The sequence below is a fragment of the Gasterosteus aculeatus genome, chromosome 4 (genome assembly GCF_964276395.1).
Source record: "Gasterosteus aculeatus chromosome 4, fGasAcu3.hap1.1, whole genome shotgun sequence".
NCBI lineage: Eukaryota > Metazoa > Chordata > Actinopteri > Perciformes > Gasterosteidae > Gasterosteus > Gasterosteus aculeatus.
Genome location: NC_135691.1, coordinates 21,370,792 through 21,388,591, shown reverse-complemented (window position 1 = coordinate 21,388,591; position 17,800 = coordinate 21,370,792). Strand labels below are relative to the sequence as shown.

At 40.5% G+C, this 17,800-nt stretch overlaps 1 protein-coding gene across 2 annotated transcripts; it reads right to left on the bottom strand.

Moving 5' to 3' along the window:
* Positions 1 to 3,648: 3,648 nt before the first annotated feature.
* Positions 3,649 to 15,783, bottom strand: LOC120817747 (cytidine monophosphate-N-acetylneuraminic acid hydroxylase). 2 transcript variants are annotated; one of them, XM_078101061.1, is made up of 15 exons: positions 15,715 to 15,783; positions 13,302 to 13,512; positions 13,119 to 13,210; positions 12,720 to 12,829; positions 8,914 to 9,104; positions 8,286 to 8,366; positions 8,108 to 8,174; positions 7,864 to 7,945; positions 7,640 to 7,777; positions 7,034 to 7,169; positions 6,661 to 6,804; positions 6,085 to 6,259; positions 5,223 to 5,339; positions 4,605 to 4,720; positions 3,649 to 4,276 (listed from the first exon to the last, which is right to left on the bottom strand). In XM_078101061.1, exons 2-15 carry the CDS (start codon positions 13,505 to 13,507, stop codon positions 4,147 to 4,149), a joined length of 1,785 nt encoding a protein of 594 aa, XP_077957187.1. In that variant the 5' UTR covers positions 13,508 to 13,512; positions 15,715 to 15,783; the 3' UTR covers positions 3,649 to 4,146. The 2 variants fall into 2 exon arrangements, with proteins under 2 accessions (XP_077957187.1, XP_077957188.1); XM_078101062.1 differs by lacking the exon at positions 5,223 to 5,339 and having other exon boundaries at positions 3,866 to 4,276.
* Positions 15,784 to 17,800: the final 2,017 nt, after the last annotated feature.

Sequence of the window (17,800 nt, the reverse complement as noted above, 5' to 3'; positions counted from 1 at the left end):
CCTAGCCCTCACCCTGGGATCCAACAGGTCCCAGACGTGCTCAATGGGATTGAGATCCGGGCTCTTCCCTGGCCATGGCAGAGCACTGACATTGCTGTCATTCAGAAACTCACGCACAGAATGAGCAGTATGGCTGGCATTGTCCTGCTGGACGATCATGTCCGGATGAGCATGCATAAAGGGTACCACATGAGGGAGGAGGATGTCTTCCCTGTCCCGCAAGGCATTAAGATTGCCTGCAATGACAACAAGCTTAGTCTAATGGTGATGTGATATACCGCCCCAGACGATGACGGACCCCCCCCCACCTCCAAATCGATCCCTCTCCAGGATACAGGCCTCGGTGTAACGCTCATTCCTTCGACGATAAACACAAATCCGTCCATCACCCCTGGTGAGACAAAACAGTGACTAATCAGTGAAGAGCACTTTTTGCCACTCCTGTCTGGTCCAGCGAAGGTGGGTGTGTGCCCATAGGCGGCGTTGTTGCTGGTGATGTCTGGTAAGGACCTGCCTTACAAAGGCAGGTCTACAAGCAGGCATACAAGCCCTCGGTCAGCCTATGGGCAGGCCTACAAGCCCTCGGTCAGCCTCTCAGCCTATTACGGACAGTCTAAGCACTGATGGAGGGATTGTGTGTTCCTGGTGCAACTCGGGCAGTTGTTGTGGCCATCCTGTACCTGTCACGCAGGTGTGATATTCGGATGTACCGATCAAGTGCAGGTGTTACACGTGGTCTTCCACTGCGAGGATGATCAGCTGTCCTTCCGGTCTCCCTAGCGCTGTCTTAGGCGTCTCACAGTGCGGACATGGCAATTTATTGCCCTGGCCACATCAGTAGTCCTCATGCCTCCCTGCAGCATGCCTAATGCACGTTCACGCAGCTGAGCAGGGACCCTGGGCATCTTTCTTTGAGTGTTTTTCAGTCGGTAGACAAAACTGTGACCTTAAATGCCTACTCTCTGGAAGCTATTAAGGTCTTAACGACCATTCCACAGGTGCATGTTAATTGATTGATTATGGTTAATTTAACATGCATGGAAAACATTGTTTAAACCCTTCTTACAATGTAGATCTGTAAAGTTATTTGGATTATTACAACATTATTGTTGAAATACATAGTCCCGAAAAAGGGACGTTTCTTTTTTTGCTCAGTTTATATGGTTGCCCTCCGTTCACATTACCCCTACACAAGGAAACATCCAAGATAAAACACCTCTAAATATAAATGTAAATGTTGACCAGGCAGCTGATGGTTTTCCTATTCACCCCACGCTTCTAGAGCCCCCAAGCCTTGTTATTGTCCCTCCTAAGTATACATCTTTTAAAGTGATCAACTCTGATGTCTGTTTATGGATGGGTTTAACTCATGCTGTTTCATAGTTGCAGAAAGAAATGGCCCCCTCTCTAGACGCAAAGCCTGGTCCTTGGACCCCATTTGGCCACAGCCAACCCTGTAGCTGCTTCCCCACACAACCTTCCATCACATGGAAGGATGCTGGTGGGTTCCCTGCCCATATGTTATCTCCCACAGAGGAGAAGGTAGGGTGCACACGGCAGACATTTTTGAGATAGGAGTTGTGTTCAAACACGCGGTGCCTTGCCCAGGCCCTGGCCGTGATGGCCACGCCGTCGTCCCATGTCTGTATGAACATGCAGAGAAGCACAGATAACAATCTGGTCTGGAATGTAGTGTTACGACCCCCTGGATGGTCTAGGGGTGCGGGGACCATAAACATATAGGCAGAACCTGGTCAGTTGTAAAAGGGTAGGATTTATTTGCAACCAGAGGTAAACAGGCACGTGACAACAAACAAAAGGAGGGTGGATGAGGGTGCTGTGAAAGACAAACTTAGTAAAATGAAAGAGATCCCCAAAAGGAGGACTAAGCCTGAACATACGTTAAAACAAACAGTAGGCGCGTACCAGAAAAAAACACAAAGAGCACAGCACCCACTACACCTATGACGCTAACAAACAAAGAACTACGTGTGGTGAAATCAGTGTAGACTCTGGCCCTAACTCACCCCCTTTTGTCAGCTCCGTGCTGGCAAAAAACACACAGACCCAAAGCACAGTACTCAACCCGGGTGCACTCAATCACAAACACAGCAGGCATACAAGTCCACTGGCCAAGACAAGCTGCCCCGAGCCACTGGTGGGCTCTCCTTAAGTGCTGGAGGTAAGGCTGCGATGGTGACCTGCCATTGGGCGCGCTGGGACAGGGTGGACCAATGGGTGGAGCTGGAGTGAACCTGTGGTGCTCCACCGAAACCAGGAAGTAGGCGGGGCTTCAGTCCACAGGGCCGCACAGCCTACTTGGTACAGACAGGAAAGAAATACAGACCACGGTGACAGCCGTAACAGTAGTGGAGGTTTTCCACTAGTTCTGGCTTTAGGTAGAGTCATTATCACTACTGGGAGCTTGAGGCGATTTCCTAACCCTTCTGAATTGCAAGGAGATTTAATGTCTCTACCAGCACAAGCACAACAGGAGATTCCAGGAGACAGGAAGTAACTCTAGGAGAGCTGGACAGGGCTGTAGTAGATCCTCAACCCATCAACACCATCCATAGCTGCTGCTGCTTTGTGCAAGGAAGAACAGGTTGAGCACCGGCCTCTTGTGGCAACAGTAGCTGTACGATTAAGGAATTGATACAAATAGATGGCTCCTCACGATCACCTTATCTTGAGGGGCCATCATAACTATGAAGCTTAGTGAAAGTCGGATTCCATGAACCCCGTGGATTTTTCCTTTCCTAAATCCTCAGGAATTCTCCTAACCATCTTTCTTTGACCCCATGACGAATGGTTAGGTATGAACATTGGGAGGTATTTTTTGACAATCCAAATCCACTCTAGGTTTCGGTCCATCAGACACCTCCAGGGTACTGAGAAGATATTGATATTGAGAAGCATTTTGAGTTGCAGATGTTACAGTTTGGCAAAATAGACTAGCCTGGCACATCATTTTTTCAATTTGAATATCAGGTTGTCTCTAAAAAAAATTGCTCTGTAGAATATTATTTCCATCAAAAAATGTGACATTTTGTTTTGAAGACATTTAAATATCCATATCAATTTAGCTATACAACATCTGTGTTTGTATCAAATTGTTTATTTTTTTAAGTGGAACTTTGTTTGCTTCATGCTCCACTGAGTAACTTCCACTGAAATGAAACAGACTCAGCGTCCTACACTATGTACCACTTTATACGTCTTTATACATCCACGGTGTGGCAACGCTGAGTCTCTGTAGTTCGGATCAAGTTCAACTCAGACAATCTAATCAAGTCCATTGAAATATTTTATTGAAAACTTTCTGGAACCCTCAAGATTTTGTCTGGTTTTGGGTTTGGCTTTTCGTGACACTAATCCCTGATACTTGTGGCCAACTTTGGTTTTCAGCCAAACCACATTTTAGTAGTTTGCTCTTTTGTGAACTCTGAGAATATCAAAATGCAATCATTTTGAAAATGACAAAAGAAAAATAAATAGAAGAAGCTGAGACCAAAACAAACAGCTCCTCTATGTTATCAGAATTCCTGCTGGGACAGAACTTAAGTGTATTTCAGCTCACAGAAGTGGCTCAGGCCTTTGGAAAATCACTGCATATATTCAAGAATACAAGCAATTAAAACAAAAAAGTGGTTAATCATTCAATTTATTACTGAAACTACTCAATACAATAATGATTAATTATAAATTATACAAAAAAACATATCCCCTTTCAATAAAACTAGACGCCCAATAAACTCCTAGCAGGATTATAAACTAAAATAATTGCAGAAGAATCACACCTCATTCCTCTATGTGTGACTTTGCAAGTCACATTTAAAAATAAAAACCCTTCTTTACCTGAGAATGTCATCTAGCCATAAAACACCTTGGGGCTCATTTATTAAATAGTGCATAAGATACATAGATGTTTGCAAAGGAGGAAATGCGTAACAAAATATAAGCAATCAAAAGAAACATTAAGTGGTAAATAAGGCTGATCCTTTCATTCTTTCGTTACTTTCATGTATAATTGATTACAGAGTAGCACACAAATTATGTCCAGTTTTAGATTAAATTAGACAAACCCATTGAATGATTACAGGCCAGTAATAGAAGACAAATAATCTCCAGAAACACATCTGTCTTTCAAGACGTTACACAATTAGCTCCTTGGCCCCGAGCTGCTGTGTCAGGCTCCTGGAGGGAAATCTCCTGCAGGAACTGGTCCCAGTCTGGCCTGCGAACTGGGAGCTGCGTCTGGAAGTGGTTCCAGAACCTGGAGACCAACGAGATGGATTCAAGTTGAGAATTTTCAATATCAGAGCGAGAGTAAACCTAATGTTCATCGTCAGGTAAATTGGATCAAATGAAAAAATGGCTTATTAGTTTATCAACACTCAGAATATTTCATGGTCATCCAAGTGTCAGTTGAAGAGAGAGTTGCAATATCATTTGAAGATAACGATGAGGCAAGTTCCAATGTCTATGTTTCATTACAACAACTCTGATCATAAATAATTAAGCTCAATGCTGTTGTGGCACATTTCTGGCATTGTTTGCTGTTTATCAATGAACTTGATGTATTGATATTAAAGTGGCTGTACTTGTGGTGGTAGACATCCGGGTCTCGGCGTATGCGGTTCTGGAAGCCGATGTACAGATCGTCCCAGAGAAGACCCTGCTGCACCACATATTTCATCACCCCAATCCTGTTTTTAATCTTGAAGGACAAAAACATGATGCATCCTGGTTAGTACTGTGTTTAAAAAAAGCTCCTCAATTAACTCTTTGAAACATATCTCCTAAAGATATTTATCAAATCCTTTTTTGATGGAGAAGACTTGGATCCACAGCATTGTGAGTGCTGGAGAACTTCTGGCTGTATCTGTTATCATTCTGCTGTCAGGGAAACAAATATCATGTATGTATTTCTTTAAGAGGCAGTATGTCAGAAACAATCTGCATAGTATAAAAATCACAGATCTTTGCTCACGCAAAAGGGCTTTTTTGTCTTTGTTACGAGTCTGAAATATAAGTTTAAGATCATCAGACACGCCCAAGCTTCTCCTGAAGTTACTATAGTGATGTCACCAGTGCAAAATGGCTGCTTAATAAAAATTGGCACGCTCAGAAAAAAAAGACGCTGGATGAAACATCTTGTCTCTATCTGCTATGATTTTGGACTTGTTATTCTGTCCCGTGTTGTCTCCATGGACTCTCACCTCTATGTAGGCGTGCTCCCGCTCAGGTCTCTTTGTGGGGAACGTCAGATCCAAGAAGTCCACCAGGTAGTCACTGCCGTCAGCATGGGGCTCAAAGCTGTCATCTGTCTCAATCATCTTGAATATACATGTTGGGACATTGGCTTTTAATCAAACAGACATCCATTTTTAAAAGAAAGCAACAGAAAGAAAGTAACGTAGGGTCAGGCAGTGGGACCAGTTCATGAAAAACTGATTATCACAGAGGTAGAGGAAGAAAAAAGTGATGAGGAAACCGAGCAGAGCGCTGTAAATCTTAATGTAACCTGATTTCCTCCCCATGTGGCGTCATGGCCCCACTAGCCTGTGGGTTGCTCCACCACTTTGGTCCAGAATGAAATAGTTCAACAACTATTAGAGATTTCTACAGAATTGTGCGTTCAAGCAAGACGTTATGTGTATTCCCAAGGAAATGATTCTTTGTAACCTTTGTAGATCCCCAACTTTTCATATAGCTCCACCATGACATTAAAATATTTAAATGGGTTATTTATTTCATCTCCGAATGAATGCAGAATTAGAAAAATGAAGACATTGCTGTGTAGTCTAGCGATATTTAGATAATTCTATTATACAGATATCCCATAAAACAAGGAACAAAGAAGTTGTCCTTAAACCCATTTAAAGTCCTCTCCCACCTCCAATCTCTAACCAAATCTACAGCTGGCTAAAAGACTCACATCACAACTCTTCAGTAGAACACCAGAATCAAGTGTATCAGACCATGTTCTTATGCTACACGGCTCAGGAAAGAGAGAAGACCCAACTAGCGTTCACGATAAGGGTTTCAAAAGGTCAGAGAAGATCTGTCAAGTGTATTTACCCTCACAACAAGGTTGTAGTTTTGGAGGCCTGCCCAGGTGTAATAAAACTGGGTCCAGCGTTGATGTTTAAATATCTCACAGTTGATTGCTCTGTTCAGTTCATCCACATACAGATCCAAATCCCAACTGTCCTTGTAGATTTTTGTACTGTCTGAGGGATTGGTGATGGCCCCACTGCGTTTGGTCATGGATAAAAGGAAATGTTCACAAGAAAATAAAATGAAACGTATTAGTCTTTATGTATTCGCATTTTCAATGATAATTTCAATTTTCTATTTGTTTGTAGTTTTGCCTCCATTTCTTTGTGTAATAAAAGCATTGACACCAAGTTATTTGACCTTTTGCTAAGCCCTGCCCTCCGTAGTTACTAAATCTTTCAAGTTTGAAACAATGCATTAATTCAAGACAAAAGCTTGTAATTCGGGCTGGAAAATATTTTGTTAAAAAAAAGATGATGCTAGTTAAAAACACTATCTAGTAGCAAAGTGTATTTCCTGTAGCCTGCAATCTAACTGGACTGAGTACCGGCCCGTTTGGATCGGCCCAGTCTGCAGACTGCTTGAGGGCTAGTGTACCTGTTGGTGGGGTCTCTCAGAGCCAGGCCAAGGTCCAGCACAGCACCCGGCTTGGGCGTCCATGTCTTGATGTCTGGTGCAAACTTATTGATGAGAGCATTCAGGTCTTCGGGACTGTTCTTACCATTTGTCTGCCTGATGTATCTGGACACACACACACGCATAAAGTAGAGACAGACAAACAATTGCTACCCAAGAATACCACTAAGCAAAGTGCAGGTTTATTCCAAGATAAACTTCATATAAACTCTGATACAGCTAAAAGAAAGAGGAGGGAAATATAAAGATCATTCAAAGTAATTTATCCTTGCTGTACATTATTGTGATCTGCTGTTCTTGTACAGATCCTGGCCAACCCCTCTGAACAAAGTACCTGTCTGATGGATGGGCCTCCACAAAGAAGCCAGCGAACGGGCAGTAAATCGCCAGCTGCAGGGACTTCACCAGCAGAGCTTTGTAATTCAGCAGCTTCTTCCTTTCGTTCTTGATAAATTCTGCCTTCCAGGAGTCTGGGCATATAAATAAAGACCTTTGTGTTACTGTATATAGTGTCAGCAGGGGGGTCCACAGTGACATTGGGTGTAGAACACCTGTAATTAGTAATGTTTTTTTGTTTGTATTTCAGTTTAAACTCAAATTGAAAATATCCAAACTTAAAAGACAAGCATTTATCTTTAATTGTGTGTACAATAGAACATGAAACAGGGAGTAACGTCGATTAGTCTTTGATGCTTTCATTGGCAAGATCTGATATTGAGAAATCAAAAGCAACATTTCTTTGATAAAGAGTCAAATATTTATCAAGCTCCCTGAGTTTAAATGATGGAACTTTTAAACACGTCACAAAATGTGCATAGAAACTCAGAGAAGAAGCTTAAATCTTACATCAGACCATTACTTTCTCTTTCCGTAATTCCAGTTCAAACTAAATTTAGGTTGGCAGAGGGGAGACTTTCCCAAACACTGACTTGAGCCTCACCACTGTATTTCCCACCACAGAAAGTCATGGGGAATCCAGATGCCCCCCCAGCGAAGTCGCTCATCATCAAGTCCACATTCTGTGGTAACCTGCCCCCGTTTGGCCTGGTACAGTCCACGGTGTTCAGGATTGTGTGACCTGTGACAAATGCATTTAACAATTGAATTGTATGTTTGGGCCCGCAACTAGTATTCAATATACGAAACACATTGAAAAGTATGCACCTTTATATTCAACAATGATACAGGTGTCCATTTCAGGGTGCACTCCATCCATCAGGATCATAAACCTTAGGTCTGCGTCAATCTGATTCAGAACAAAGGTTAGGGAATGAAAATTAAAATGTTATTATTATAATTATTAGTATGTCACAAGATTTTAGTGTAGCGAATCATTTCTTTTTTATTCAATTACAACACTTTATAAAACATTCTAATATTTTGGTGAGATGTGAGCAGCAGTGGTTACATTATTCCAGACACCAAAAGGAACAACATGGATGTTTGTCAGCTTGATTTGGCTTTGCTCCATATACCTGTTGCATCAAGACCAAGAGAGACAATTGAACAATGGTTAATACCAACGATGAAATAAGAATCTGTTTTAGAATAATATGGATTCAACTTGGCTCGATCCCTTTACCAACCAAAAGACAGGTCTGGATGTGTCACCGACATAAATTGGGATATCTGGTCTCCGGTCTGACAAGACTTTCAGCGTCGGGTAACTAAAAAAGTAAAAAGGGCAACATACATTATTTTTAAAAATGTCTGATTATTGTTCACCTCACAAGTTAAATGTAAATCCCAAAACACTACCAACCTGCTTGAAACGCACGCAAACCCCTCAGGGGCTCAGGGGGCCGTCCTATGAGGCAACCCCATTACTCTGATGTCTTTCCGAAAATTAATCCATGTTTGTAAGTTTTGTTTGTTCATGTGTGTATTTTATGCACAAAGGAGTTTTATGTGACTGCTTGCAAGGCAAACCTGCTGGAAACCTTTTCCAAGAAAGAGAAGAAGAAGCAGAGCTGGAAGAAGTCACCACCTTGACTTAGCTCAAAAGTGCTATCGGCAAAGATGCAACAATTACATATGCATTCAAGCCTTTATTGGGAGTGCTAGAAAAGATTTAGTCACATAAAGGCCCATGTTTTCAACAGACAACAGAACAGGTGTTGGATTTTATACTTGTTCCTCTAAATGTGCGACTCTACAGATAAGGCCTTTTTGTCATGTGTTGTCTTTGCAGGGGAAGAGACAGCCAAAGTCTACCTGAGGTGGTCGGAGTGCATATGGCTGATGTAGATGAGATCAGCTGCACACAGTCTGTCCAGGGAGTCTGCTGGAGGCTCATGGAGAAGCCACCAGCCTCTGGCAAATGCAGGACCCTTCAGCCACGGGTCAAACATGAACCGCCTCTGTCCAAGCTTCAGCTCCATGCAGGCGTGGGTCAAGTACGTCACCTGAGTGGGAAGTTAGTAATTGTGTCTGACAACCCCGATAAACTGAATTAAGTTAATATATTATTAACTGCAACATTAAGTGCAACATGTTTTCATGTGTTGAGGAAGACAGCAACATCTTCTTATCCCGAGTACAGGCTACAATTAACCGTTTTCATTAAAAAAGCCAAAGTTAACAACAATCAAAAGAACGCACTTCCATGGGTAAATAATCTAGAATCTAATGAAAAACCGTGACTATGCGTTAAAACTGGCACTCAAGTCTATATTAGGAAATGATATGCAGACATTCATAATGTTAATAAACCAGGTAACGAAAACTTAGAAAAGCAAAAGCTATTTTTTTAAATTAAAATCATTGATGAAGCTGGAGGTAATTCGAAAATAATATGGGATTATCCAAATAAGTTAACAGATAAAAATACTAGTACTTCAATGAAGCAACTTAAAATGAAAGTGAAAACTAGGTTCACTACTCCGAGACAGCAGATGAAATGTGACGAGGGAAACAGGAAGCTAAGTTTGTTCTTGGCATGTGACTGTCCTTGATGTTTTCTGTGAGTAAATACATTTTGAATGCTATCTCTGTCCCTGAATCTTTTGTCACCAGAGTTCTAGGCTCACTTAAGAACGCTAATGGTACGTTCACACCAGAAGCGAATTATTTGCGCGAGGTCTGCTTAGTAGGGGTAAGTAAGTCTTCCCTGAATGGCTGGAGATAAAAAAGGATCTCAGTCCCTAAACCCCAGGACTACTAGTCTCAAGCCTAACCTGCCGATGTGTAACGAATATAGTAGTTTCGGCCCTAGGATTTGTAAATGTCACGATGGTGACCTAAGGGACAAAATACAGGCATAAGCGTTTATATGTGCAACTTACCCGATATTTTCCTCTACTACCATGTACTGACAGAGGATGAGACGCCCCTACTTCAGAGAAGCATAAAGAACTGCACAGTATAAGCACATAATTTCAACAATGAAAATCAATAATGATTTATCAATCTAATTGCACTAGGAAAATAAACAAACAAATACAAAGTATATAGGAATGGGTTGGTTACCCTAAATCACGCTTCACGCTTTCAGTCGATAATGAATAATATAGTTTCATCACAGGAAGACATGACAGGAAATTAACAGCAGTGACCAAAGACAGTACACAATAAACGTCACTGACCAGTGTCCCCGTTTCTCAGTAGTTGTTTTACACAGGAAAATGGTTCATCCTAAACAATAAGAAAAATACCTTATTCTCAGTGGAAATGTCCAACAGCCTTACGGCTTAGTCCAGAGCAAAAATCCTCAAATTCCGTTCTCTGAGTCCACAAAGTACCAAATAAAATAGGCTAGCCTGGTTCTAGCTGGTGCTAAGAAAAAATCAATCCAATCCGGGCAAAGTTATTCTTCTGTGTAGCCTGCTGCTAAATAGTACAAAGTTGGGTTACTTCACCTTACGTGTCCCCCTAGTTTGCACCCGTTATCGGAGCTCTGTTTCTGGATGGCAGGGATCCGTCAATCTCCGCGGCGGCAAAGATGAAAAGCACCGCGAACCCAACTCCCGCAATTCCAACTTTTTCCTCTGGCCGGTGTAGCGCGACTCGCCAGCGTCTCGAACGGCTTCACATGTAAAGTCAATGCACAGACGCGTCTGGTCGCGAATGAGGCAAATTTTAAATGGGCGGTGCGAATGACGCGTGGGACGCGAAAGGAGCGAACCGAATAAATCGCTTTTTCTACGCTTCTTCGCTTTTGGTGTGAACGTATCATAAGGTCAAAGATTATGGAAGTTTACGGAATTCACAATATTTTTTTGAAGAAACACAAAGGCACACTGGCTCACCCAATCATAAGCATTGTCAATAACTCTCTTACGCAATGTGTCTTCCCAAAAGGATGTAAATCAGCCATAGTATCACCAATTTTTTAGTCAGGCAAAGAAAATGATGTCTCTGTATTGTTCCTGCTGTTTCCTCTTAGATAACGTGAAGCTTAAAATGGATAAAGGGGTGTGGTAGCAGCAGTTTTATTGACCTCAAAAAGGCTTTTAAAAGTTAATCACAATGCTCTGATCAATAAACTGTCACATTTTAACTTTTCCCAAGAGTCTCTGGCCTTGCTGGAATCCTATCTTGAAGGAAGAAACCACTGTGTCAGAGTGGGTGAAGATCTAATGTCGGAGTGCCTCAGGGTTCTATTTTGGGACATCTAATATTCAGTTTACACATAAATGATTTGCTGGGTGTCTGCAATGGATGCGGTATTGAAATGTATGCTGATGATACAGTGATTTATGTTCACGCAAAGAACAAAGAACAAGCTGCACTTAGACTCACATCCACAAAGACAAATGTAACTAAATGGCTTGCACATTCCTGCCTTCATCTGAATGTTAAAAATGATGTATGTTCTTCACAAAGAGGAAGCGTCACCAGAGCCAGATGTTCATGTTGCAGGTGAGAGGCTACAGGTAGTGTCAGATTTGAAATATTTAGGCATTATTATTGATTCTAATCTCTCTTTTAAAAAACACGTAAAACATGTGACAAAGGTTTTGAATTTTAATCTTGTGAATTTTAGATATGTAAGACATTGTTTAACCATGATTGTTTAACCATGATTGTCCCCTATCTGACCTACTGTTTAACTAGCTGGGCACAAGCCAGCAGCACAACATTAACATGTTTTCACATTCTCCATAAACAAGCCCTAAAAACAGAAGTCACCATCGTGCAATATTCTCCCCAAACACCATTTCCTGAGTTGGGAGAACCTCATTAAATTCACTGATGTTTGTCTGGTTTTGTTGCCAATCAGGTTTGCAAGCATTGACGTGCCGTCTGTCCTGCCTGCTTGATTCACCTATATGTGCTTATGTCTTGCTCAGTGTTGCTATTTTTTTTTCTTGTTTTTTTTCTCTCTCTGTGTACGTTATGTGCTTCAGTGGTATATTGTATATGTGCTTCCACTGTAGGTTTGTTTGTTCTGCCTGACGCATGCTGCAGCCTGTTATGGTTCTCTAGTTTATTGTCGTAAGCTTTTCTTTTTTTTGCTGTGTGACACGTTGTGTCCGTTTTGTCTATGAATTTTAATTACATTTCCTTTGAAGATTTTGAATGTTTTTTTAATTTTAGGTTGCCATAAAAACATCTGGCCGGAACAGCAGATGGAAATTAGCCTCTCTAGCTAACTCTGGCTCACTTACAGTACACCTGTTGATTAGTGTGCATTGTCCCCGCAAAATAAATAAAATAAAACATGGTTAGTGTTAACTTGTCTGTCATAATATTATGATCGTGGAGGGTTAAGTGTGCAATAGTTTTGAACTAGTGATACATGATATTGTGCATAACAATGAGATTACATGATTCAAAATTGTAGTTTTCCAGGACTAATAAGGATATATACAGTATATTTATATAAATAAGAGGTATTCAGTTAGTTGCAGTCTGCCTCCACAGTAGTAGATGACCTAATTAAGCCTAAATCAATAAATTCAAACTTTCACTTTTTCTCACTACATAGATGTTTATACAAGAATTACATTGTGTGAATGTAAATTTATATAGTGTAAATTTGATAAACAGTAGATTGTGGTTAACAGCATGATACATACTTTCACCTCTCCATCCTGGAGCTGCACAGCCTCTCGAGGGTCAGCCAGCCAGGGGTCGATGGGGCTCAACTCAATCAACTGAAGGCTTCCATCTTCAGAAAGCTCTACCTCTGTAAGTGACAGATTATATATCCTGAGCTGGATATGAAGCAGTCAGATACATTATTGGGAAATATAATTTCTATAATACTTTTTGTGCAAATTTCACAGAATGAATCAGGCATGCATTCACTTTCAAGAACCAGAACATAAACAGGAAGTGCATGCTTTACATTTCATCTGTATCCTAACAGTAAGGGTGCTTAGATGATCTGAACTATCTCAACATTCAGACCTCTTTGGTGTAACAGCAATAAAATAAGCATCCCAAATAGAAAAATATGATTTTAGCAGACTCACCGAGCTCGTCCTGCAAAAAGCTGTCTGGTGGATTCACATATTTCATCGTGGACACATTTAACTTCCAGTTGTGCTTAGTGCACTTAACAGTCCTGTTGAACCAGAGCAGCCCGTCAGTACCCAAAGGTTCCTTTAACACATCACATTTCACATTGCGTGACAATTCTGCCAAACTGCTCTCACATGCCACCCAGGTCTTCGATGTCTTTGATGAACAGCCCTCCCTGGTGTTTGCATTGGTTCTTGCACGCTCTGAAGCCATTGTCGCTCTTGAATATGATGTAACATTTACCGTCCTGTGGGTTTTTCTTGAAGTTGACTCCTTCTTTGAGTGAGCACACTGTTTCAGCACCCAGTGACAGCACCACCTTTGCTCTTTGTGAGGTCATTGCTCCTAAAAATAGGACATACATTTTGAACAATTTAAAAACTTTACCACAGAAATGTTGTTACAAAACACTACCACAGTTCTGAAGCAACCACATAGACGGGTGGTCCACCACCATTTCCCCAATCATAATGGATATAAATATATTCACAGGACCTCAACATTAAGATAATTGGAAACTTTTTGTTAGATTTTGTGTTTTCATAGACTCACATCTATCTATCCATCTACGAAAGTGCAAGACATCCTTACATCTTCATATGGCTGAGCAGGAAAAACAAGTTATGGCAGGGTTTCGTGTGGAGATGTATATCACTTTATAATCTTCTGAGGAACTCTGATGGTTGAGACATCTGTTTCTTTCCCTCCTTCCTTAGAGCGTTAATTTAAAGGTAAACGTGGCAGTTATTCAATTCAATGATAGATGATTTTATTTTAAATAATTCCCTAAAGCTCTAGACACAATCTGCTCATGTGTTTCAGCAAGACTTCTGCCACACTCCCCAGAGGACACATATCCGTGTCCTCTGGGGAGTCTGGAGATTTCTTATTTCTGACACAATTCCCGACTTTAAAAAAAAACAACCTTCCCCCTCCTTAGGTTGAACAACAAAATATTTTTTTCAGATTTGCAGATTTGATTTGCAAACTGAATACAAATAAATAAGACGAAGAATTGGAGGTCTTGTCTAAAGAGTTTAGAAACCTTTTGTTGCCTTGGTGACATGTTTGAACCGTTGATATCAGGATGTGCCTGTTATCAGTGTTATCAGTAAAGTGTAGAGATGCCTCCATGCCACACCTTGTGTCTTTTCCCATAGTAAGCACGATTTCCCAGCAGTTGCAAAGACCCATACGCAGGTAGATGCCAATGAATATATTTCAGCTCAGTGAGGTTAACATTACCCTGCTGTGCCGATTTGCTTTTTCAGTAACTCAATAATTTCTTCTGTTTATAGACAAAGTCAAAGTGAACTGCAAGAGAATCAACCACAATACAACAGTCTCCCTGACCACCTGAGGACAGTACGGTCACTGGACTCTTTGAAAACTGGCCTGAAAACCTTTTCATTCAAGAAGGCGTTTTTTACTCTAACTTTTACTTGTTTTTACTAGCTTTTACTAGCTTTTATTTTCTTCATAACTATGTTTTACCAATGTTTCGCCATCTCGGTCGTACTTTGAGATCTGCTGATGAAGAGTGCGTTATATATAAAATGTATTATTATTATTATTGTAGATCTGTTACAACCTGGCACAGACATCTTCAATCGTGTATGTGTGTGCAGATATATGTGTATATGTGCGAATTTAGATATGTATAGTGGTTGTTTACAAATCCCGAGACACAAAAAGTAGTTAAATAAACCACTTAATGTATATTTTTCAATGTTTCATTTTCTGTTAATCTGAAAGCTGTATTGTGGAATCCAAATAGGCAAATTAGCAGGGGTTCTCAGTAATGTTGCACCGTAGGATTTTAAAAAGACACGCTTTTCAGTTTAGTTTAAGAGTACCAACATTCCAAAATGCAGAAACAGTAAATTAAAGGAGGCAACAAACAAAAAAGTCTTGAATGCTAGGCTTCCCACCGACAGACATATACAAAAAAAGAGAACATCTTTTCATTGAAAAGACCCCAAAACCAAACTATAATATTGCACAAAGATGTGAAAAATAATTTAATTTAAAAAAAAAAAAAGTGTGTATGTGTGAATTTAGGTTGTTGACCAATCCTGAGACACAAAAAAAGGAAAGTAGTCTAAAAAACACTTAATGTGCATTTTGGATGTTTTATTTACATTAATCTGAAAGCAGACATGTTGTGGAATCCAAATAGCCAAATGAATCAGTGCATAAGAGTTGGGGGGAGAGGGTTCCCTCCATAATGTTGCACCTTAAAAAAAAAATACAATAATATAATACTGCCAAAATCAATCTGCATTATGAGAACGTTTACTTTAATAACATATTGTTGCTAATTCCTAAACCACGTACTCTTAGGCTCCTTAATGGAATGTTGGGTGACGAAATATTTTTACTTAAACGGGCAATTGACTTTTCAACCTAATAAATACACAACTGTATCAATGGATTATCGTCGTAATCTAAGCGACTGGTTGCTGTGAGAGGAGGGAAAGTAATCCCTGTCACACCTGGCAGTGGACTCAAGGCTGTAAGAGAATGAAAACAGGAGCTCAAACTCACCAACACGAGATGCGCCCTGGTCCCACAAGGACTGCGACTGGTGCGCAGTCTCTTCGCAGATGCGCCAAATAAAGTGTTCGACGTGTCACTGCATGAGCTGGGGGGCGGGACATATTTCCTTGTAGATTATTCAGGTAACTATTTCATTTTATTGATATTATTTATTTTTAATATGTAGTTATGATCAGTTTGTTTGGGGTCAAACGTGTGCATGAAGATGTAACACATCCCTTTGCATAGGAGAAACTGCTTTAACAGCACTGTTTACTCAGAACATTTAAGTAGCTTTCATAACACAATAAGAACACATGCCTTGTTTGGTCTGAATGGCCATGTGACATGATATTATAGTCACTGCTCTCTCCGCCCATCGTCTACTATTGAGGGAAGGCTAGTCATTTGTTCAAACGAAAGAGACGCCAAATGACTACGATCTAAATAAAGAAACACAAAGAGACGCCGGTAATGGGGTTAAACCAAAAAACAGACAAAACAATACTACAATGACACGCCAACCCGTGAGTAAACAACTATGAGGTCTGTTTGTTTTTGTCCTGTCTCTGCCACAGGTGTTTTAAGTCTCATCATCCACCCGAGTCTCTGCGAGATCAATGAGGAATTATAAAATACGAGCCCTTGAAATAAACTTGAAACGGACAGCGTTAATGACATATGCACGGTGGAAAAAAAGAATGGCTGGAAAAACAAATATAGTATTAGTTGTATATTGTGGTCTTTTTGTCACAAAAATTAGCAAAATGAATGTAATATTTTATTCTATTGTTAATAAAAATACGGCGAACCAACAATTGATCTTAACGGTCTGTGCCTTTTAATTTGTCTGCCTTTGTTATAGAATCAGGAATTTCCGCGTTTCCCCGTATATGTTACAGGTGGCGCACTCCGCCGAGATCAGAAAGTAGGCTGTTCTGTTTTTAGAACGAAACAAATGCCTTTTGTCAGAAGGTCATAAACCTGCCCCACTAAGGTATGAAGCAATATGGACCCGCCTCTTCCCCTCCTCGTGCAAATCACATGTAAATGATCTTTAGACCTTGTGTTTTAGTAAATGGTTTATTCTGACTTCATTTAGAAACTAGCACAACACTGCGACATAAAAACGTTCGGTAAAGTTAGTTACAAGATATTCACAGATTCAGACTTCACGGTTCAATAGCTCGTCAACAAAACGGTGTTAAAACATAATGTCGACAACCAGATAATTAACCGTCATTTTACCAATACGTCCCAGTACCTGTTAATGTGTACAATTTCCTTATCTGGCTAAATGCGAGGCTTTAGAAATAAAGACAAAGGAATTCTGTATTTGCTCATGTCATCTGAAACGGGTAATTTGGCCAATATTTTGATAACTGACCGCAGCCAGTCAATAATAAGTTGTCATTAACTGTTGTATGCAAGATGTATGTTTATAAATGGAAGTGGCACGGCCACCCTATACCTTTCATGTTGTTAAATGTTAAGTTAAATTCAATGTTAAAAAATGTTAAGTTAAATTCAATGTTACATTTTTTTAAGTTAAATTCAATGTTAAAAAATAAAAATCTTAATGAATATATTAACCTGTGTATTATTTGAATAGCTTAGTATTGAATGCACAATAACAGGGTAGCTATGTTTATATGGCACTAGGCCCAGTATATAATAAACACAATTTTATGCAATTTATATAGTAGGGGGTCCCTGCTCCATCTCGCCATCAGTTTGGGGGGCCTTGGCCTCAAAAACGTTGAAGACCCCTGGTTTAAGTTATATAGCATGTCACAGGGTGAGGTCAAGTTGGGTTTTTGTCGGCATGTTTTGGTCTTGTTATTTCCGTTTTATTTTGAAAGTAGTAACCTTCCTCTCGTTTCAGGTCACTTGCCCTTCCTCATGTCACCAGTCGAATCGTCTCCCCTGATTCCTGATTGTGTCCACCTGTTTCCCATTACCCTCATGTGTCTTATAGTCTGCGTCTCCCTTTGTCTTGTGCCTGAGTGTACCACCGTGCGATCACCCAAGCCTCGCCACAGCCACAGGATTTGTTAATACCATTGCCTTGTCTCGGAATGATTACCCCTTTATG

Bases quoted from the DNA above. Each gene is read 5' to 3' on its own strand.
- LOC120817747 (XM_078101061.1), bottom strand. From the start codon at position 13,507: ATGACCTCACAAAGAGCAAAGGTGGTGCTGTCACTGGGTGCTGAAACA. The intron at 9,105-12,719 runs GTATGTATCATG...CTTCCCACTCAG, and splicing joins TCCAGGATGGAGAGGTGAAA to GTGACGTACTTGACCCACGC. The intron at 7,946-8,107 runs GTAACCACTGCT...GTTCTGAATCAG, and splicing joins CTTTTGGTGTCTGGAATAAT to ATTGACGCAGACCTAAGGTT.